Source organism: Mobula hypostoma, chromosome 7, assembly GCF_963921235.1.
Source record: "Mobula hypostoma chromosome 7, sMobHyp1.1, whole genome shotgun sequence".
Lineage (NCBI taxonomy): Eukaryota > Metazoa > Chordata > Chondrichthyes > Myliobatiformes > Myliobatidae > Mobula > Mobula hypostoma.
In genome coordinates this window covers 153,663,591-153,684,756 of record NC_086103.1, presented here as the reverse complement: position 1 = coordinate 153,684,756, position 21,166 = coordinate 153,663,591, and the positions used below count along the sequence as shown (strand labels likewise).

General features: G+C 37.5%; 1 protein-coding gene across 4 annotated transcripts in view; it reads left to right on the top strand.

Moving 5' to 3' along the window:
* Window positions 1-21,166, top strand: part of dclk1a (doublecortin-like kinase 1a) — a 293,292-nt gene that overhangs the window by 254,931 nt on the left and 17,195 nt on the right. For 2 of the 4 annotated variants that reach the window (XM_063054333.1, XM_063054336.1), the window contains 2 exons: window positions 4,804-4,884; window positions 5,896-6,009. In XM_063054333.1, the coding sequence (XP_062910403.1) occupies window positions 4,804-4,884; window positions 5,896-6,009 (195 nt within the window). Of the gene's footprint in view, window positions 1-4,803; window positions 4,885-5,895; window positions 6,011-17,535; window positions 17,610-21,166 lie in introns of all 4 variants that reach the window. The other 2 variants (XM_063054334.1, XM_063054335.1) reach the window with 2 other exon arrangements.

Sequence of the window (21,166 nt, the reverse complement as noted above, 5' to 3'; positions counted from 1 at the left end):
GAGGAATTTGTAAAATGTTGTAATTTGACAATCAGTGTTGAGTAGAAGGATTCATTCCCTATTTGCTCTTTCCATAGAACATTTGGAGAATGTGGAATTCCAGTGATGTGTGTAGCATGCTCCACATTTCAATCCTGCCCTGTGCCAAATCTGAAAGGGATTCTGTCAGCCCTTAACGTATAGCTGGTCTAAGATAATAGCCAGTCAATCCTGATGATCAGGTCCTGACAACAGTCCAATAACCTCCATTCTGCTAAAGTTAGCTGAGTCAGCTGTGGGGAAGCAGACCCTGGTTACTAGTGATAAAGACAATGTGCTATAATTTGTGTCTGATTATTTAATGCACCACATTGCAGGATGTGCAGAATGAAAGCCTTCCTGCCTCTGAAAATGTGCTAGGGTAGGCAGTTGGTATGCTGTACCTACCTCCTGCACTGCTCTGGAGGAACTTTGCATTTTTCAAGAGAGTGGCTGGCAGGTGCTGTGATCTGCTGTTTGCTGAAGGGCCTTAACATCATGAGGGCTCAGCCTTTGTACCAACTGCAAGGCAACTTGCTGAGGAGCTGAAGGTAAAATTACGAAGTGTCCCTTTCTTCGATGCAAAAATTTAAAGTCAACACAAAAAGTGTGAAACCAAATTCATGAATGAAAACATGCCATTTTTATTCAAATGTAATTATTCACCCCTGCGCGTTTCTTTAGTGTCTGGCCGACTGTGTATATACATACCAAAGCAACACACACAAAATGCTGGAGGAAGTCAGCATGTCAGGCAGCATCTGTGGAAATGAATAGACAGTCGATGTCTCGGGCCAAGACTCTTCTTCAAGTCCTGAAGAAGGGCCTCAGCTGAAATGTTGACTGTTTATTCATTTCCATAGATGCTGTCTGGCCTGCTGAGTTCCTCCAGCGCTTTATGTGTGTTGCTTTGGATTTCTAGTATCTGCAGACTTTCTCGTGTTTATATATGTACCACTCCACCACCTGCATCATGGCTGACAGGTGGCTGCTGAACTGCAGATGGTACTAGAGAGCAAATTTCAGCAGCTTTAGGAGTCCTGGCTTGAATGCTGCCTAGCTGGTTGATAGGCAATTGTCAGAGCCACACCAGAGTTGGGAGTACAATACATCTGGCTTGTGGTTTATGGAGCCAATGACTTTTCACTGTGTTTGTGTCTCATATATCTGGTTAGTTGATAGATTGCCGGATTGCAGTGATGTCTGCAAATCCTTTTACAAACTCTAATCTGCATCCCAATGTCAGTCACCTGACCTTAGATAATACAGGCTGAGCTTCCTTTGCATTTAGACCATAAGACATAGGAGCAGAATTAGGCCATTTGGCCCATTGACTCTGCTCCGCTATTCCATCATGTCTGATTTATTATCCCTCTCAACCCCATTCTCCTGACTTCGCACCATAACCTTCAACACCCTTACCGATCAAGAACTAATCAACTTATGCTGCTGGCACTCAAGGCAGCAATGAAGGTCCTCCATCTTTGGCCGTGTTCAGGGCTTCCTTCATCATGTCAGTAGCTTCCTCTCAATTTTCTCTACTGTCAGTCGTACAAGTCCTGTTGCACTCAGATGTGGAAGGATTCTTCATTGTTGTTTCCGTAAAAATTTTGTTTTACCAGTCAGAGTTGTTAGCCCTGAGCTGAACCCCTGAACCTGGAGGACCAGTGGACCACTCTTAATCGGCCTTTACCCTTTGAACTTCTTGGCATGGGGGGCCCTACCAAGAGCCAAAGCATAAAGCCCTGACTCCAGCCAGTATGGCTGTCCAAGTCATTGAGGCACGCAAACCTCCAAACCACACCAAAATTGTGGTCCACTCATCAACCTCAGTTTTAAATATACCAAATGACTTGGCCTTCACGTAAACACAAAATAATCTGCCGATGCTGGGGTCAAAGCAACACTCACAACACGCTGGAGGAACTCAGCAGGTCGGGCAGCATCCGTGGAAAAGACGAAAGGTTCCGGCCCAAAACGTCGACCAATCTTTTCCACGGATGCTGCCCGAACTGCTGAGTTCCTCCAGCGCATTGTGAGTGTTGGCCTTCACGACTGTCTGTGGCAATGAATTCCACAGATTCACCACACTCTGGCTAAAGAAATCACTCCTTATCTCTGTTCTAAAGGGATGTCCTGCTATACTGGGGCTGTTCCCTCTGGTCCTAGACTCCCCCACTATAAGAAACATTCTCTCCACGTCCACTGTATCTAGGCCTTTCAATATTCGATAGGTTTCAATGAGATACCTCCTCATTCTTCTAAACTCCAGTGAGTACAGGCCCAGAGCCATCAAACGCTCTTCATACGGTGCTGAGACATTAGATAGTTTTGGACCGTCTGATGCCTCATTGTGATTAGATCCACAGATTTTCAAATTAGTGCTTCCTACCTGGAAAGTATAACTTCCAAACTCTGTACAAGGTCCTGTGCAAAATGCCTCACAGAAAGGATAGTTGAAACTGGGATTCCCACCCTTGAAAGGGGGAAGGGGGAGGGATTAGCTGAATGTGAGAAGTGCCCTTTTCTTCTAGGTTGGTCCAAACCCCTTGCCAGAGCTCTATGCAGGTGTATTGTAAAGTATAAAGTATTGTATCAGTAAGTGCAGGTTAGTGTTTGGATTACAAAATGGGGTCAAGTACTGACTAAATACACACACAAAATGCTGAGTTCCTCCAGCATTTTGTGTGCTGCTTAGATTTCCAGCATGTACAGGTTTTCTTGTGTCAAGTACTGACCAGTGCAGTTCCTGTGTTTCTATACTGGTGGACATTAGTCTGTCATCCTAACACTGGGATACAGTTAGGCAGTACATAAGACTGCAGTTGTACAGTGCCAGAGAATTCGACAGGTGGGTGTGAGTCCTGGTTACCGTTCAGATTCCCTGCTCTCAGTGTCAACCATCTTCTGCAGTAGTAACAAGCAAAATTTGGATGTCTCAGGGTGGTTGGGGAAGTAACAATCAGATGGGGAGTCTTCACCATGTAGTTGTGTCATTGACATTCAGGAAACACTTCAGTTCATTTTCATGGTGCTCTGATCCCTCAGCCTCACGATAATATGTTATTGTGGCTTCAGTTTGTGTCGGGAAAGCTGAGGTCATGTTGTGGCCTTGGATTTACTGTGATTTAATTCAAAAATTACAAAAATCTGCAGAAATGTTTCTCATCCATTCACTGCACTTTAAAAGCTATTATTATTGTATTTTAATACTTCACAGCACTACAATATACTAAAAGGCATTACGTTGTTTAATAATTGATGAAGAGTTTAATATAAACATCACTGACTGAAGTGAATGCGGGGAGTTAGAAAAGCATGTGAGATAACGTGGTTGTTTCCATATTTTCAAGAATGATTACTGATCCCATGGCAAGAATGACACTGATAGGATCATAAATCAATAATTAATTTAATTGAGCTCATTTACCTGGATACAAAAGCTAGACTTCCCTTTGGCCTGACTCAATTTAATATTGATTTCTGAAATGTTTATATATAATAAAGGATGGAATGTACTGCACCAGAATGGCACTGGGTTTAATAAATGTAATATATTGCCATTGGTAATTATATCAAATCTAACTGGCTAAGATGAATGCATTTTGGATAGTATTTCAAATATCAGTAAACAGAACAATTGATTTTTAATTGATAAAGCAAAACATACTGTAGTTAGGAAAACCAGACATATATAAACCAGCATAGAAGTAAAAAAAAAGGATTGATTATAAACATTGTTACTTTAAAATGAAATTGGAGCTGTGATGGTTTAAGGATTTTACCTGATGCTGGAAATGCATAAGGGCATAAACTGGCCCTATGGGTTGCCGAATTCAATGAACACAGTGGTATGTTTCCACTTCCTTGAGTTTCATTGATTAATAGGTCCAAAATTTGGAATCTAAACATGACAGTATTTACAAAGTTCTATTATTTAGGGCATTTCCAATTTTCAGTTACCAATAGGAAAAATAGTTGAGTTTTTTTTTACTGCTTTAAACAACTTAGATTATAGCAGTTTAGATCAAAAGTTCAACATAATTCAAAACTTGGCAATCCAACAACTCAACTTTAAGGCATATTCTGTAATCATCAGGAGAATAATTTCATTCATCTGGCATATATCTTCCAGAGTGCTCGGATTAAAAATTTGTAAGAACAATATCTCTGGAGTAAGTTCTTAAACATTTCACTGATGTTGATTGGGAGGATCAAAAACACTAAAAAAAATCAATATGTAACTCAGATGTAGATTAATTGAAGGAAATGAGGGAAGTGAGAGCTGTGTTTCCTATTATTGAAGAGTACCATATAGTTTGGCATGTATTTAAACTTAATCTGAACATATATGAAGATGTGACAGTATATTGTCCTCTCTGCAGGGGTGTACCCAAGAATTAGTGTATGATTTGGGGTTGGTGGTGCTGAAAGGTGACATGAGAGAGATGAACAGAGTAGCAGAGGCAATGGCATTCTTAATATTCATTTAGCATGTAGGTATATTTGTATAACGTGCTTTTATTTAAGGTATACCTCCAAAACTGGTCAAATTAAAATTCCTGTGCACACCCTTCATATATCTGTTTTGTTATCTCTTTCCTGATATGAAGTACCTCTGACTTAGGTTAGGAATACTTGGCAATTATCATGAAATACAGAAGATTTGCTTTGTTGGACTAATGAATTATTGCTTCCTAATGTTTTCCTTGCTGATCCAGGTAAATAGTCATCTGGAATCTTTGTGTGATATTTCATTATACCCATCTGGGCATTTATTTTTAGGAGCTTATCACCATGATGCTTCAGGTTGATATAGAACAACGATATTCTGCACAGCAGCTACTGGACCACCCCTGGGTGAATGTAAGTCTTGTTTACTGATGCTTTCATCATGTGCTCGAGCAGAATATTTCAGTTTCATATTTCCACAGCTGGAGGGATAGATGGATATGACGGGTAGATAATTGTGGTAATAATTCTCCTATGAAATATTGCAGAAGTAGTTTGGGAATGTATCTCTATAAACAGTGAAAAGGCAATAAAACACAAGAATATGTCACAATTTGAGTTACACAATACTGCATAGTTTCATATCTTTGGCTTAGTGCACAGCTGGTGTACAAGTGCCAATATTAGTCAAAATATTTTAATTAGAAGTATATTATTAGAAATACGATTCAGATAAATCATGTAATTCTGTTGTACAGAAACATGTAATTGCAGTTTTATCAGAATATCCATAGTGAAAAAGATATGCTGGTAAAGTGTTCTATCATGCTTGAAATTAATTTTATGTATTGCGGGAATGATAAGTTCTTGATTTCAATTATTTTGCAGTAAATAGCATAATATAGCGTAAACTTAAAAATAATTATCTTGGAACGAATGGGAAGTATCTAAATTTCTTGTCATTCAGGAAAATGTCTTTGAGTCTATCTCAAATGGATAAAATCAAAGTGGGCTCTTACCAGCTTTAAGGATAATTCATAACATTGATTAGGAAGTCTGATCTCAGCTAAGCAAAGTTGAAAAATGAAATGAAATCTATATTATCAGAATAAAAATGCCCTTTTTTGTACTAATTGGGTATAAGGTGATGTAAGGCATCAATGTTCAATTTTTGGCCTGTTGTTGGACAGTATAATAGGATACTTTAATCATAAGCTAACTGTTCATTACCAGACTTGCTGATGGCAATGGTTACTAAGTTCCTAAACTTATATTCTTTACCTGATGCAAAATATTTAAAAAGAACTTGCTACTCGGGTCTATATGATATTAGATTAAGATACTTAGAAAGTCTCAATAAATGTTCAAACAGATATTTTATACTTAATGGCTTATTTTATGTTTGTTTTTCTTCTCTTCGTTTAGGATGATGGATTACCAGAAAATGAGTATCAGCTCTCAGTGGCAGGAAAGTTACAGAAGCACTTCAATACAGGCCCCAAACCTAACAACACCACGGCTGGAGTGTCTGTGATAGCAGTAAGCATCAATAATTATTAATCATTTAAGCTCTTTCAATGAAAACACCAAATCCAATTTTATAGCGATCTTGATCAAAATCCAAAGACACCCGAAGTTTCCCTTCTGTATGCAATGCACCGAGTGCCTACTTTTCTCTATCATTCATGCCCCAGCCACAGAGAGAGAAAACACAGAGTGAAATTCAAGGAAACCATAACACACACCTCTTAAAAGAAAGGTTGCTTTCTACACAGAGATATAAACAGGACACTCCCCCACCCTGACTCACATAGCTTCATACAGTTTCTGTAGGCCAGCTAAATGGATGCTCGATACCTTTCATGCATTTACCATTTTACTATTTCTATAGGATGCTGAATGAATGAAAAAGCCCTCCATGACTGGTCCAGTAGGAATTGCATGGAGGGCGGAGTAAAGAACCAGACTTGAAAGATTGTTGTAATTTTCTGTCATCATGTTCTGTTGTATAATTTACTCAGAGAGGCAGACAGTGGCTGATCTTAACATATGTTGGCATGTGGAGTTGTGACAGAGGCTCAACTGGAAAAGGCTGCATCAGGAACTGAATCTACTTTCTTGTGTGAAAGATGTTTCTTGCTTGTGTGAAAGATTTTGTCATGAGGCCACATGTCTTAATTTTAGCATTTAATCCATTTATATGTACAGACTGCTGGGTTTCCAGCCACTGAAAGTGAGGAAGAACTGAATTTTAAGAGAATTGGATGAATTTATGGACTATTTATGCACAAGTGGTAAAAGGAATTTTGCTCCATGTCCAAAAAAAAACAGGGTTGCCTGGTAGATCCCGCACACCCTCCCCCAAACACAAAAGGACTGGCCTTCTGCGCCTCTCCATTAATCCAATTACCTCTCCTCATGCACAGCATCATCAGATCTTCAGAGAGCAACAATTGGTTTGGGCTGAGAGGAGGACCTTTACTCCCTGACCTGCATCTTATCCCACAGCCACTGACAAAATGAACAAAATTAGACCCCACACAAAATGTGAATAGCCCAGCTGAAAGCTACACTGAACTTACAGTGCCTTGGAAAAAGCACTCAGCCTCCACAACTCTTTTCACATTTTGCTGTCTAGTTTTCTAAATTTAAATATACTGAAGTAGGAATTTTTTGAGCAAATCTACAAAACGTTATGTGAAATCAAAAGAAAAATTACAAAACCTGTCCACAATTTACTGAAAATTAAAAACCAATATCGTGGGGCTGATGAAGTATTTATCTCCTTTGTTTACTACATTAACTTTCCTCAGGTGCAATACTATATATTACCTTATCAACTCACCCAATTTGTCAATGTAGAAAATTGGAGGATCGCCTGTTTCAATGAATTCATAGGAATAAACACTCCCGCTCTCTGTAAGGTCCAACCGTATGGTCGATTTTCAGCAGACCAAACCAAAATGAAGACAAAAGAGCATTCTAGACAAGTCGGGGAAATAATAATAGTGAAGCACAAATCTGGGGAAGGGTGCAATACCATCTCAAAAGCACTGAACATGCCTTGGAGCTCAGTGCAGTCCATTGTGAGAAAGTGGAAAAAATATGAAATCACAGTCTCACTGCCTAGCTTAGACTGCTCCTCTAAACTGAGTCACCAGAGAAAAATGGCACTTGTTAGACGGACTACTGTGATGCCTACAGTCGCTCTGAGTGGGCTGCAGAAATCAGTGGTTGCGACTAGAGATGAAGTTCATAGCTCCACCATTTCTAAGGCTTTACGCAAAAAGGGTATTTATGAAAGAGTGGCAGGGAAGAAGCTCTGACTTAAAAAAAAACATATCCTTGCCCATAAAGAGTTTGCAAAGTGTCACTTACAATATACTGTAAGGATGTGGAAGGGAGATCTTGTGATCAGATGAAACTAAAGTGGAAACTTTTGGCCTCAACATGAAGCGGTACGTGTGATGTAAATCTGATACTGCACGTCAGCCAGGTAGCACCATCCCTACTGTAAAGTATGGCGGAGGTTGCTTCATTCTACAGGGAGTTCAGCAGCAGGGGCTGGAAATCTGGTCAGAATTGATGTGAATGCTGCTAAACACAGGGAGGTCCTGGATAAAACCTGCTAGTCTCTGCCAAAAAGCTTAAACTGGTGAGAAAGTTCATCTTTCATCAGGACAACAACCCAAAGCACACTGCCAGAGCAACCGCAGAGTGGCTTCAAATGAAGAAAATTGATGTCCTTGAGTGGCCCAGTTAGTATCCTAACCTTAGCCCAATCAAACATCTCTGGCAAGACCTCTGGATTACTCTCCACCACCACACTACAACTAATTTGGCACAGCTTGAGCGATTTGACAAAGAGGAATGGGCAAATCTTGCTCCATCACACTGTGCAAAGCTAATAGAGATTTATCCAAAAAGACTACTGGCTGTACTAACTGTGAGAGGTGTTCAAATAAATACCAAGGAAAGGGAATGAAAACTTCTGAACTGCGGACATTGTAGTCATTGAATTTTTAGTTTTTCATGCTTTACAATTTTCCCTGTGTTAACATTCTCATTTAAGTTGATCAAAATCCTTGGTTGTAATACCCATTTATGTGAACAAAGGGTTGGGGGTGAATACTTTTACAAGGTATTGTATTACTTCAGAGTGTCCTGATCTCGTATCCACATTCTCTGTCCTCCCCTCTTACTCTCCACTCAACAAAGCAATTGCTGGAATAACCCTAGGAGTTGGAAAATGGGAATTACTGAACATTTAAAAGAAAACTTTGACCATTTTATATAAATATAGAAGTGTTTTATAATTTCCACTAATTATATTTTATCGTGCCACATCATTTAGACCATAAGACATAGAAGCAGAAGTAGACGACTCAGCCCATCTAGTCTGCTCCACCATTCCATCATGGCTGATTTATGATCCCTCTCAACACTTTGTTCCTGCCTTCTCCCTGTAACTTTTGATACCCTGACTATCCAAGAACCTATCAACCTGCACTTTAAATACACTCAATAACTTGGCCTCCACAGCTGTTCTTGGCAATGAATTCCACAGATACAGCATCCTCTGGCTAAAGAAATTCCTTCTAATCTTTGTTCTAAATCGACATCCCTCTACTTTGATGCTGTATTCCTTCATCTGTAGACTCACCCAATATAGGAAACATCCTCTCCACATCCACTCAGTCTAGGTTTTTCAATATTCAATAGGTTTCAATGGGATTCCTCCTCGTTATTCTTAACTCCAGTGAGTACAGGCCAGAGCTGTCAAATGCTCCTCTTGTATTATCCCTAATACATATACTGTATGTATATATACTTACATTATCCCTAATACATGTATTGTATACATACTCGGATATTAAATGAACCTTTGAACACTTTAATTCCCAGGATCATTCTCGTGAACCTCCCCTGGACTCCCTCCAATGCCTGCACAGCTTTTCTTAGATAAGGTGCCCAAAACTGCTCACAATTGCCATTAGATTGCACAGTCATTTGCTCTCTTTGTCCTTTTACCAATCTATCTGAAAGAGAGTGGAGATAGCCCATGAATGCATTTGTGGGTGATGTCATTTGCACTGTGTGAACCTACAAAGAATATATTCAGCCATTCCAAGTTCTTCCTGTGTTATGCAAATTTGTGTCAACCACGTGATAACATCATCTGGGCACCATAAAAATATGAAGTGCGCTGAACTTGGATTTCTCCAGAAATTCATCTTGGAACACCACAGATATTGCTTCAGTTCGGATTAATTAGTAGGAAATACAGCAGATGGTTTAAAAGCAAAAGTAACACCAGTAGATAGACACACAAAACAAGAGCTTAAAATAATACCAGCAAATATGTTACCTAAATCATATTCATATATTCATCTTCTACAAATCTTATATTATTTAGATTTCTAAATACAAAGCTTGAAGTTCAAGGTGCATTCATTATCGAAGTACCTATACGTCACCATATACAATCTTGAGATGCATTTTCTTGCAGGCATACTCAGTAAGTCCAATGATCATAATAGAATCAATGAAAGGCCGCACCAACAGGACAGACAATCAGTGTGCAAAAAAGGATGGAAAAGTGGTAAAACTGCTATTTTATTGAATGCTGCAAGATGTTTATCTTTTAGTGTATAAAATACAGGAAGCTCCAATGATAATTCAACTCATTGAAGCTAAATTCATGATTTTTGGTTTTGGTTACATTGTGAACATGTTTCAGGATTTACATAATGTAGATTATGGGAAGCTTTCTAAACTGTGTGTGTATGTGTGTGTGTATATATATATATATATATATATATATATATATATATATATATATATATATGAGGCAGTGTGATAACATTAGAAAATGATACATCTTATTTGTTGTGGTTCAGCAGATGTACAGTTTACCTATAAGTGTAGGTACAATGACTGACACCATGCATAAAGACTCATCTATAGTACCAGTGAGCTGTCATGTTGTACTTCAATATATTAGTGATACATTACACTCCACAAATATACATGAGTGCCAGCTAGGTGAAATATCAAATTTTCCTTGTAATTATTTTGTTTTATTCACAAATTCAGGAAGTGTGACAGAGTGAGGGATATGTAAACTTTGAATGTCTTTCCGGTGTTCATTTTGTTCACAGCCTGAGCCTGAGATTTGTTCTTGATGTCGCCACTTACTATGAGTGGCACTGAAACAAATGCAGTAAACACTGCAGGTGTGTTGTATCTGAGAAGAAAATATTTTAATGTTTTGGATAGTAACCTTTTGTCAAGATGCATTACAATCAATAGGATTACAATGCATTTCCGTTATTTTCTACTTTAAGACTTTTATTTTCACTATTTTTCTTTCTGTGTAACTACTTAAAAAGGCAAGCTAATTTCTTTAGATTTTCCATCCCTACTTGTGGAAAATCATTGGCCTCTTTCACAGTTTGCTTTGGTCAGGGGTAGGTTTTAGAGTTTTTCCAAGTAGTTAATTGATTGTACAAAACTTTTGCACGTTTCTCCAAACCCACTGACTATAATTGGGCCCAAGCAGTCTTGGGTCAAGTGACCAAGATCTACTGGAAATTAATAGTTGCCCACAATCCTGTGGGGGCAACTTGTCTTTGAATCATAACAACAAAAGTCTTTATCATCTCTAATTCTGCTCTTGTCTCAATACAATGAATGTAAATTTGTGTCAAGCTGAGTTCAGGTAGACTCCATTCATTGAGAGCATGTTTAAAGTCTGGTCAACATGATCATCTCTTTTCTTTTGTAGCAGGTGACAAATCTACTTGAGTTAAGAAAGCCTATAGGTTCAAATCTGGAGTTTACCAGTTCTGTAGTGGTCTGTGGCCTTAAATGCAGGCATTGTCCCTTGGTGGAGCCCCACCTTCAGGCTGTTCCATTTGCCACATTGCCTGAGTCAAGCTGTCTCCCATCTCCCCAAATCATTGAGCCCTCTACCATAGATTCAGGATATGCACCACCACACAGCCATCGGAATGCACCAATATTTCACATTCATATTCCAGGATGTCCATTGTGTAAAACCTCTGCTAGAACTCAGGAACATTATTCCTCATCCTGGCTAGTGTCAGAGGTTCCTGCAGCTCACTTATCACTCAGAAACTCCAACACTTAATCAGTTCCAGTCCAGTTACACTCATCCTATCTTCTCCATAATTCAGCAAAGCCAAACATGATCATTTGCCACTGCCCCTTGACCCATCAGACTAAAAGGCTGGAGAATGGCAGGGCATTTCAATGCCCATGCTAATTTGTGTTGTATGGAATCATTTCAATCTAATGATAGAGTACATACAGGCAGGCAGTCAATAGTGATGCTGATTCAGTTTGGGATTTATTTTTTAAGAAGTGGTCTGCATTTAATCAGGAACTCAACTGGGGACGATTACTTCATTTATTTATACAGAGCTGACCTCGTCCAATTTGACTCAAGGCCAAGGGCTGACTTTTCTCAAAACCATTACAACCTGAACTCCACACATACAGTAGGATCCCAAGGGGATGAATCACATTGCATGGCTTTAATTTGAAATGAAGAAATTTGCTGTTGGATTTCAATAGGAACTACATTTCATTCTGTTGACTGTAACGTGTTTTGGGATGCTTTGAGTCAATGAAAGGTGATAAGAGATAGCACCATGGCACTACAGGTAATGTGTCTGCTGTGACAAGCATTGAAACAACCTGTATGAAGTCTGAATATTCTCACTGTGACCATGTAGGTTTCCTCCTATATCTCTTTCACCTTAACCAATTGGCTCCTGTAACTTATCCGTAGATGACTGGTGAGAGATTTGAGGGGTTGCAGTGAAAGGGTGAACATGTTTTAGTGAATAAAGTGGAAGAATGGGATTGATTGGAGAACTGGTATAAACTCGCTGAGCTAAATAGCCTCCTCTCATGGAGTAACTAATATGATAGATGTTACTGCATACGTTCTTTCTCTTTAAAAGTGCCTTAATTAATTGAGTGGAATTTTGTAGTGTTGATTGGAAGGTTGGACCATGACCATAAATACATGTTTTACTTCCAATTGGAGTTTCCAAAACCATGTTTTGATTTCTACTTAAATCTTAGTTTCAATGATATGCTTTTTATGGACTCAAAGCCATGTCAAAAGTTTGTTGTGCTATTTATTCAGTCATTTTTTTCATTGAGAGATATTTGCAATGAATATAAAGTTTTTCAGGGGAAGCAAAGAAAGAAATGAAGCATTAATTCAAAGAGGAAAAAAGGTATTTCATGGGGAGAATTCTATTTTCTAATTCATGTGTTGAAGAATTTGAGAAAGGCCATTCATAACATTAAAAATTTTAACACATACCACAAATAGTCTGTTTAACTTGTATCCATGTAATCTAAATTCCTGTGTAATTACAAGCCTTTATATCAGTTTCATTGTCCTTTGGTAGCACTGTTTATGTCTGACATTACAGTAAATTTATTTTACTAAATGGTTAATATGACCACATTTGGAAATTATTAAAGTTAGACTAGTTTGGAAATTCAAATCAGCATCATTGTTACAATTTGATTTTCAACAAAGTCAAAAATCTCCATGGCAAAATATCAGGATACAGTCACAAAACAGTTAGGAATTTACAAAGTACTGTAATTTTATTTGGGAGAGTAATTGTCTTATTCATTTACTATAGACTATCAGAATTATTATTTGAATTATTAATCTCAAATATCACAAAAATCATATGGTAATTGATTTTTTTGCTTTAATCTCATTATGCTGAAGATAGTAATTTTCCCATTTGAATTGCTTATTATTTTACTCTGATCATTTGTATTCTCCATTTTCTATCCAGAATATAAATGTATGAGATAATGCTACATTCCTAATGAATGTTAGCAAATCAGTTAGGATGTTGTTTGTACATCATGATAGCTGATAGGCACCTAAAAAAGCAACTGTTTAGAAATTTGTATAAGAACAGAAAATGCTAAGTATTCTAGCACTTTTTATTTTGTTTCAGGTTTCTAATGATCACAGTAGTTTGCTTTTGTGTACCTGGTTAAAAAGAGTAACCTATTTTCAAATATGTGGCAAAAGGTGAAAGGCAGTAATTTACTGGTAGCAAATAGCACAAGGTATATGGTCCACAATAATCTTCTAACATAATAAAGCATAGGATACACTTAAAGAATCCCATGGTGGGGAGAAAAATCCTCTGATGAGCCAACCCAAAACGTGCACCATTTTATCCCCCAGAGGATTAGAAACAAGACACATTTGCCTAGCAGCTAAGATAATGATGTCTGATATGAGTGAAGCAAATTAAAAGAGAAAGAAGCAATTTCAAAGAGAAAAACTGTTTAAAATGTATTTCCTGCTATCCCACTGAAGTATTCTTGATATTACAAAAATAGAGTCACTAATTTTAAATACGCCCTTAATAATAATGTGAACATTTTTTATGATTTTAAACATCTTGAGTTATAAGTTTATAAATGTACACAACTTGCAATTACCTTGCGCCCTAAGTGAATTTTACTGCAGATGCATATAGTGCATTGAATCATCTTATGACTGAATAGGTGAATACACCCTGTTGTATGATTACATTTGCTGTTTAGTTTTTGCTTAATTTAATTACCTTGGCCAGGAAAACAGCAGGGACCGGTGTCCTTGACCTAGGATATGGAACAAACTGGATTCCTCCTTGTCATTGCTACTTAGTAATTCAAATTGAAAATGGCTCTGTGTTGATGTCAAAAGAGGACAAAGCAGAGCTTTGCTGTGATGATCATGTGATGATATTTTTGAGAAGCAAGATGAAAATTAGAATTTTGAATTAGTATTGGAAGGTATTGGCCATCTGTGCACTATACCCCAGCATAAATATTGTAGCAAGGAGTGGAGGAGGAAAATAAAAAGAATATTATAAACTGTATGTAAAACTGCATGTTAACCTGATAAGTCAAAAATCAGTTATTGAAGTATGGAGTTGAAGCAAAAAGGAATGAGTTTTAACCCAGATATTAATTAATACCCATTTTGTCAACAGTTTTCTATTTAGTGTTAAATAGTGTTTAGTGTGGGTTCGCAGTTTAGTAGGTAAATACATGTGAAATATTGTTCTTACCCTGTGCATTATTTTATCAGTTACTTTACCAACATGTCTTAAACCCCACTTATTTAACTTCACTGTGCATTTTGCATAATAACAGACTTAATAATAAAATATTATTATTAAAGGACCCTTAGGCATTCAATTTAATGCCGTAGAACTTATTTTAAAAATTCCAAATGTAATGAAGGTAATGGATGCTGAACCATTTAGATTATTTCCCGGAACTTTTTATCTGGCTGTATGTTATTGAAGTTTAACAGTTTTGAATTTGAAACAATCCGTATATTACCAGATACCATTATGCAATGGTTTGACCTCGGGGTGAGCATAGGACTTCAATCAGATATGTTGCCTTTGACATGTTCTATGAGTTGAGAATAACCTTTAACCTCTAACATATCCTGTGAGGTCAGTCATTTCATTTGGGGTCAAGCACTCAATGGCTAAGGTTTCTAACAGGATATGCTTGGTCATGTGGAGCTATTTTCTCATTGTGCAATCTTAGAATATTTTTGCTTTCTGGATCTCTTAAGCCTAAATTAAGTTTTCTAAAATATATAATGACCACCTAAATGTAATAATGTGAGCATCATCTTTTTAAGGAGAAGTCCAGGAATTTAAGTGAGTATAATAATAGTTATTGGAACAAAGACATTGGCAATTGTTTATCTGTTTCCAGTCTCGGTGATTTTTCACTGTGGAAAATATTATTGCATATCTGATGTCATCAACTAACTGCAGGAATGTGGCGTTCCAAAAATAAAGTTTGTATTTTGTAAATTCTGAAATTTCTGTTGTACATATAGTCTTCAGACTTTCTAAGAAATGCCAAGGTTTGTATTAAATCCTATAGTAAATAACAATTAGTATTCTTTTATAGTGGATTTATAAAAAAAAAGTAGACATGCATAAAAAGTCTATACAGGAGTAGTATTAGTGAGGAAGCATGTTCATAAAAATCAGCTCACCTCATTATATTTGTGCAGTTGTTCCTTTAAAGACCATTTTTGTGCTTTTCATAAAATTCAGTAAAGTTGATTGTAAGTAATGGGTATTTATAAATAACATAAAGAAGAGTACTTTAAACTTAAGCTAATCGTAGAAGATGTAGCGATAATATCCTAAATAGCCATTGGAGGGATTTTAAAACACTTAGCACAAACTAAATGGCCACCAGATGGCAGCGGTTGACAGGAGAAAAGGCTTTCAGCTTTAGAGGAAGGAAATGGATATGATCAAATGGAAAACATTGGTTTTTATCTTAATGGCTGTTGCCTTTAATAAAACATGATTGTTTAGGTAACGTGTAAGTATACCATTTACAAAAGGAAGTGTTACATAACAGTTCCTAGAGAGAATCTTTACCAATGGTCCAGAAATAGCCTTTTAAATAAGTCTGTAACAGCATTCTTCAAAAAAATTCAAATAAGCCTTGTATTTTGAGTCCAATTTAAATAGAGAGCCAAGAAAAAAACATGTTTTCAGTCAAAGTGGACCATGCTTATCACGGTAGCCATTTTCAGGAAGTGCTGCATTTATTAAAATAAATAATGCATTTAATGCATGAACCAGCAACAGCCATTTTAATGATGTCACCAATGATATGAGACAAGCCTTCATTTGTTCAGGGCTGCTGAGATATAATTTTATATCTTAGGCTTTCAAGAGACAAAATAGTATTTTGCGAAAGGAATGGTTTGTGTGTGTAGTTTAAAAAAAGATGAGTTGTGTATGACAGATTTCTTTTTGAATTCTAGTACTGTATTGAATCAAATATTTGTATTTAATATGCTTTTTTCCAAAATATATCATGTATTTTCTCTGCTGATTTATATTGAAGAACATCCAGAAAGAGAAGAAGCCAACTATTAATATAGATTGGAAGTGATTTTAATGAATACTTTCAAATCACTATCTAATTATTACCATACCATGTGCAATCTTTTAAAAGTTGAAACAAGTACTGAAGAAATCAAGTTTGGATGGGTGGGTCGCATAGTTAGATGTGTTTAAGCTCGGTAAGGTGGGTTTTGTAGAAATTTAGTCACTAAAGGAGATGTTATAGTGAGACGAGGAAACCATGTCCAGTCATCTCAAAGAGTATGGCATTTAGCAACAGCACTGCTCTTTGCCCAACTGTTCAGATCTGAACCAGCATAACAAACCACAAGTGCAGCAAGTAGATTGGAGTAACAAATAGCTGTGGAACCTCAAAGTCATGGCCAGAACGTTAGAAGTAAGAGAGCTACTGTTGTACTAACAATAGGAGTTTTGTATTTGGTAGACGAACATAAGCTTGCCAAGCACTAATTCTCTTTACTCCAAGAGTCCAATGCAGAATGATTTTTGAGCATAACACTAGGGATATTATAGAAGATTTTATAATGAACAATATGCTGTGAATAGATGAAGTCAAAAAATTAAGTAACCATACATGGAACTATAGTCAAAAAATTTTATTATATAAAAAGGAATGATATTTTGATCAATTAATTTTTTATCATTTTAAATATGTGAAAGCTTTAAACAAAGCATTCATGAGTACCAAAGATAAATAGGTTAATCTACATTAAAATAAACAAAATTCATAGATTTTGTCTTACTTGGAACTGGGTAAAATGGTATGCAGTATGCTAAATCAATCTAGTGCTTGTGATTGACTCTATGGATGATAGCCTTTAACTGGTTTTAATACTGCAACTTATTACATTACTATGAATACTGCATTTTACATGAAGCTTGCATGTTATTTTTCATGTCTGTTGCAACATTGAGACGTTCCCGAACCTGCAATATGGCCTAATTTTTAAGTTTTATGGTAAAATGTTACCAGGCTATAGTCTGTAGCTTTATATGAATTAGTAGCTGGCTAGTCTCAACATGGGTCTGTTGGGTATGGGATCGCAATGGCAATGGACTGAGTTGCCGATTTCTCTCTGCTCAGCTGGACCAGGGGTTTACCATCAACCGATCAGAGTCATTGGACTACTACCAGCAACCAGGAATGTATTGGATAAGGTATGAAATGGTGCAGTGCCAAAAGTCAGTGTTTCCATGACAACGTGCTGGCAGTCTCCATTAACCTTACTTCAGCTGTCAGTTATGCAACTAAAGCTGTGCCTTTGATTTATCCATATGCTGCTTTATCAGTTCATCGTAACAGACAAACAACAAATCACTCATCTTCATCCTCCACTCGTGCATCATGCCGTCATTGTAAGCTTTTACCCATTCATTGTATATCAGTTTAGCTTAAATTTTCATTGTTTCACATTTAATCTTGCAAAGTAATACAGACAGGTTTAAAAAATACATCATATTTGTATTGCACTGTTTGCATATGTGCTGGAGGTATGTATAAAATCTATTTAAATAGATCAAGCATGATCTGATTGAGTCACGCACTAAAGTAATGTCTTCTGTTTTTAAACCTTTATCAGTATCACACATTCCCTTTGAGGGGAGAAAAATCAGTGTTCATGTTAGTTCACCCATACCTTTAACTATTCTAAACTTACAACAATAATAACCTCTCCCCTTACTTTTCTTGATTTCTCACAGTCTTCAAAGTTAACCTAATCTTCCCCCTCCTCATCTTCCAATCACTCTCCACTGTCATCTGGGTGAGTGGGAATGTACTTGGCTAATGCTGTTCTTCCTGATGCTCTCATAGCCAGGGAATGGCCTTCCATAAGTACCCATCCCACACCTCCATTGCTGGCTAAGTGGCATGACTTAATTTCCTCTTATTTGTCATCTACATATTGCTGAAATCATACAACATTCTGATTCCCCTGCTCCTCAATGTACCATGACAATCACCCTCAACCCTGTGCTTGATGATCTACAATTTCCAGAGGTATCCTGACAGCATCCAGCTATTCCTCAGTTGTCCAATCTCTAAATTATTAGATAGCTTGAATGGCATCTAGTATGGAATGAGCAAAAAATTCCACCTGCTGAATGTTGATAAGGTTGGAGCCCTTGCCTTTAGTCGCTGTCACAGACTCTGGATCTCAGCCACTAGCTCCATCCCTCTCATTGGAAATTTTCTGAAAGCTTTATTTGATCCTGAGATGAGAGTTGAGCTACATCTTTGCACCACAACTAACACTATCCTTTGTAACTTTGCTTCAGCAGGTGAAACTCTCATCTGTTCCTTTCTTCAACCCCTGACCCTATATTTCAATTATGTTAGTGGCTGGCCTCCCCTGTTTTGTACCCTGCAAACTTGAATTCATAAAAACTGTCCAAACTCACAACATATCCCATCCACCCACCATGTTAAACCACAATGGCTCCTGGTTAGATCATGCGTTGATTTTAATGTTCTCATTTTTGTGTTCACATCACTCCCAGTCAATGCAACTTCCAGCCATAGAATAGCCAAATTCTGCCTGGGTGATCATCGAGTTTATTCACTGCACCATTGGCAAGCTTGTTTTAAACTGGAAAAGCTCGTAGCTCTACATCTCTCCCCTTAAGCCTCACTGCCAATCAACTCATTCCTCCTTATGCTGCTAGTGGGCAGCAGTGAAGGTCCTCCATCTCTGGTGGTGCTCAGGCCGTCCTCCATCATGTCAGTAATTTCCTCTCGGTTTTCACTACTGTCAGTCATGCAAGTCCTGGGTGGAGCCTCACAAATACTGTCACACTTAGATGTGGAAGGATTGTTCATTGCTGTTTCCTTAACAACTTTGTTTTACCGGTCAGGGTGGTTAGCCCTAAGCTGAACCCCTGAACCTGGAGGACTACTGGACCACTCTTAGTCTGGTCTCAACCCTTTGACTTGTTTGGCAAGGGCAAACAACACCTTGAAATTATTGTGTGCTTTTAATGTAGTGAAGCATCACAAGGGGCTTCACAACCCTTCCAAGAGCCAAAGCGTAAGGCCTTGACTGCAGCCAACATAGCTCTCCAGGTCTTTGAGGCACACAGGCCTCCAAACCATAAGGTTGTGCTCCTCTTAGAGGCCTCCTTTAAGAGCCCTTTTAAAAGCTTCCTCTAAAACAAGCCCTTTGTGGTGCTTCACAACATTAAAAGCACTATATGGTTTCAAGTTGTTGTTTTCCTACATTTGGGCTGTAGAATGATCAACACGGCCGCAGCCTACAACTCTTATTTTAATTGGCAATCATGACTGACAGTTATCCAGCTGTAGAACAGCCCATCTGAAAATTGGCTCACCCCCAAACTTTTACTTTTTTTCTTGGTCTCTCTTGGAAACTATTTCTTTCCATTGTCCAAATACATTCCTTCCAGTTAAGTATCATATTTGTTATGATTAGTTTTAGTCACATGGGAAAGAGAAATGATGTAAGCCACAACTTTTCCAAAATTTGTTTCATGATTACTTGTAAATGGGCAAGAAACATTTGTACAATAGCCTGCAGATTTTTTATTTTAATTTTTCTTCCCCCTTCCTTTGATTTGTTTCATGTGAGACTTCACTTGTTCAGTTCAGCATTGATACAACTGAGGAAAACAGATTGAAATACCTAATTAGAAGTAAAACACCAAAAAAAAAATCCAGAGGTTAACCAGAGAGCTGCCCATTTTGAAGACTGAAGTAATATTGAATATAGTCCTATTTCTGTAAAAGCAGCATTTTTCTTTTTTAATGTAACCAGATTATTGTTCTTGAATGGACATTTGATGAATGAGATTCTGGTACTCTCAGGTATCAGCCAAACTAAACCACTGGTCCGTGACAATATAGAATGTCAGAATTTTTATTCCCAACTTGTAGTACAACATATAAATAATAAAAATTAAAGTAATAATACTGAAGCAAACACAGATTACACCCAGCTATAACTACTGGGATCCTAAAGAAATAAAGAAAATCAATTAAGGAAAGGGGCAAGCTGCATAACATCAACAAAACTCAGCATGCCAGTGGTCATATTCACAGAAGGATATTGTATTTTATTTCCACATTCATTACAGTGAACAAGTTGCTTTTTGCTTGTTCTTCCAAGAGCAAAGTTCACCTTTATTCCACAGAATTAAATTTCACAGCTCTCAAAACTTTCTTTTGGACTTGACACATACTTCAGTCTTCAGGTATGTGACAGTAGTCTGCAGAAGGAAGGAAGCTTGGCCTACTCATGTCTTAAGTAGCTGCTGCAGTCTTGACCTCTTGGTACTTGCACTTGCAGATGATCTCACCTTCCCCAGATAAAAACGTATTCATCATTATCTACTGTTAGGGCTGTAGACTTGTACTCCTTATCACTTCTTCAAAACATTCCCACTTCTAGGCTAACACCATTTTGTCTTACAAACTTGCATTTCATTTTGGCATGTACCAAAGAGGAATCAATTTTAACTCTTCTTTCAAAGGCACAAATGAATACGGTCTGAGTCCTTGACAATACAGATCAGAACTAAAAGGAAGAATTAATTTGCATTTAGCTAGTGGCTATTTGCATCCCTAGGATGTCCCAAAATCCTTTGAAATACAGTCACTTAGTTTGAACAATTTAGTTAATACTCTTTACTCTAGTTAACTGTTTTGGACAGTTCACTTTTAAAAAAACATTGTCTCTGCAAGTTCTCCCACTCATTGCGAA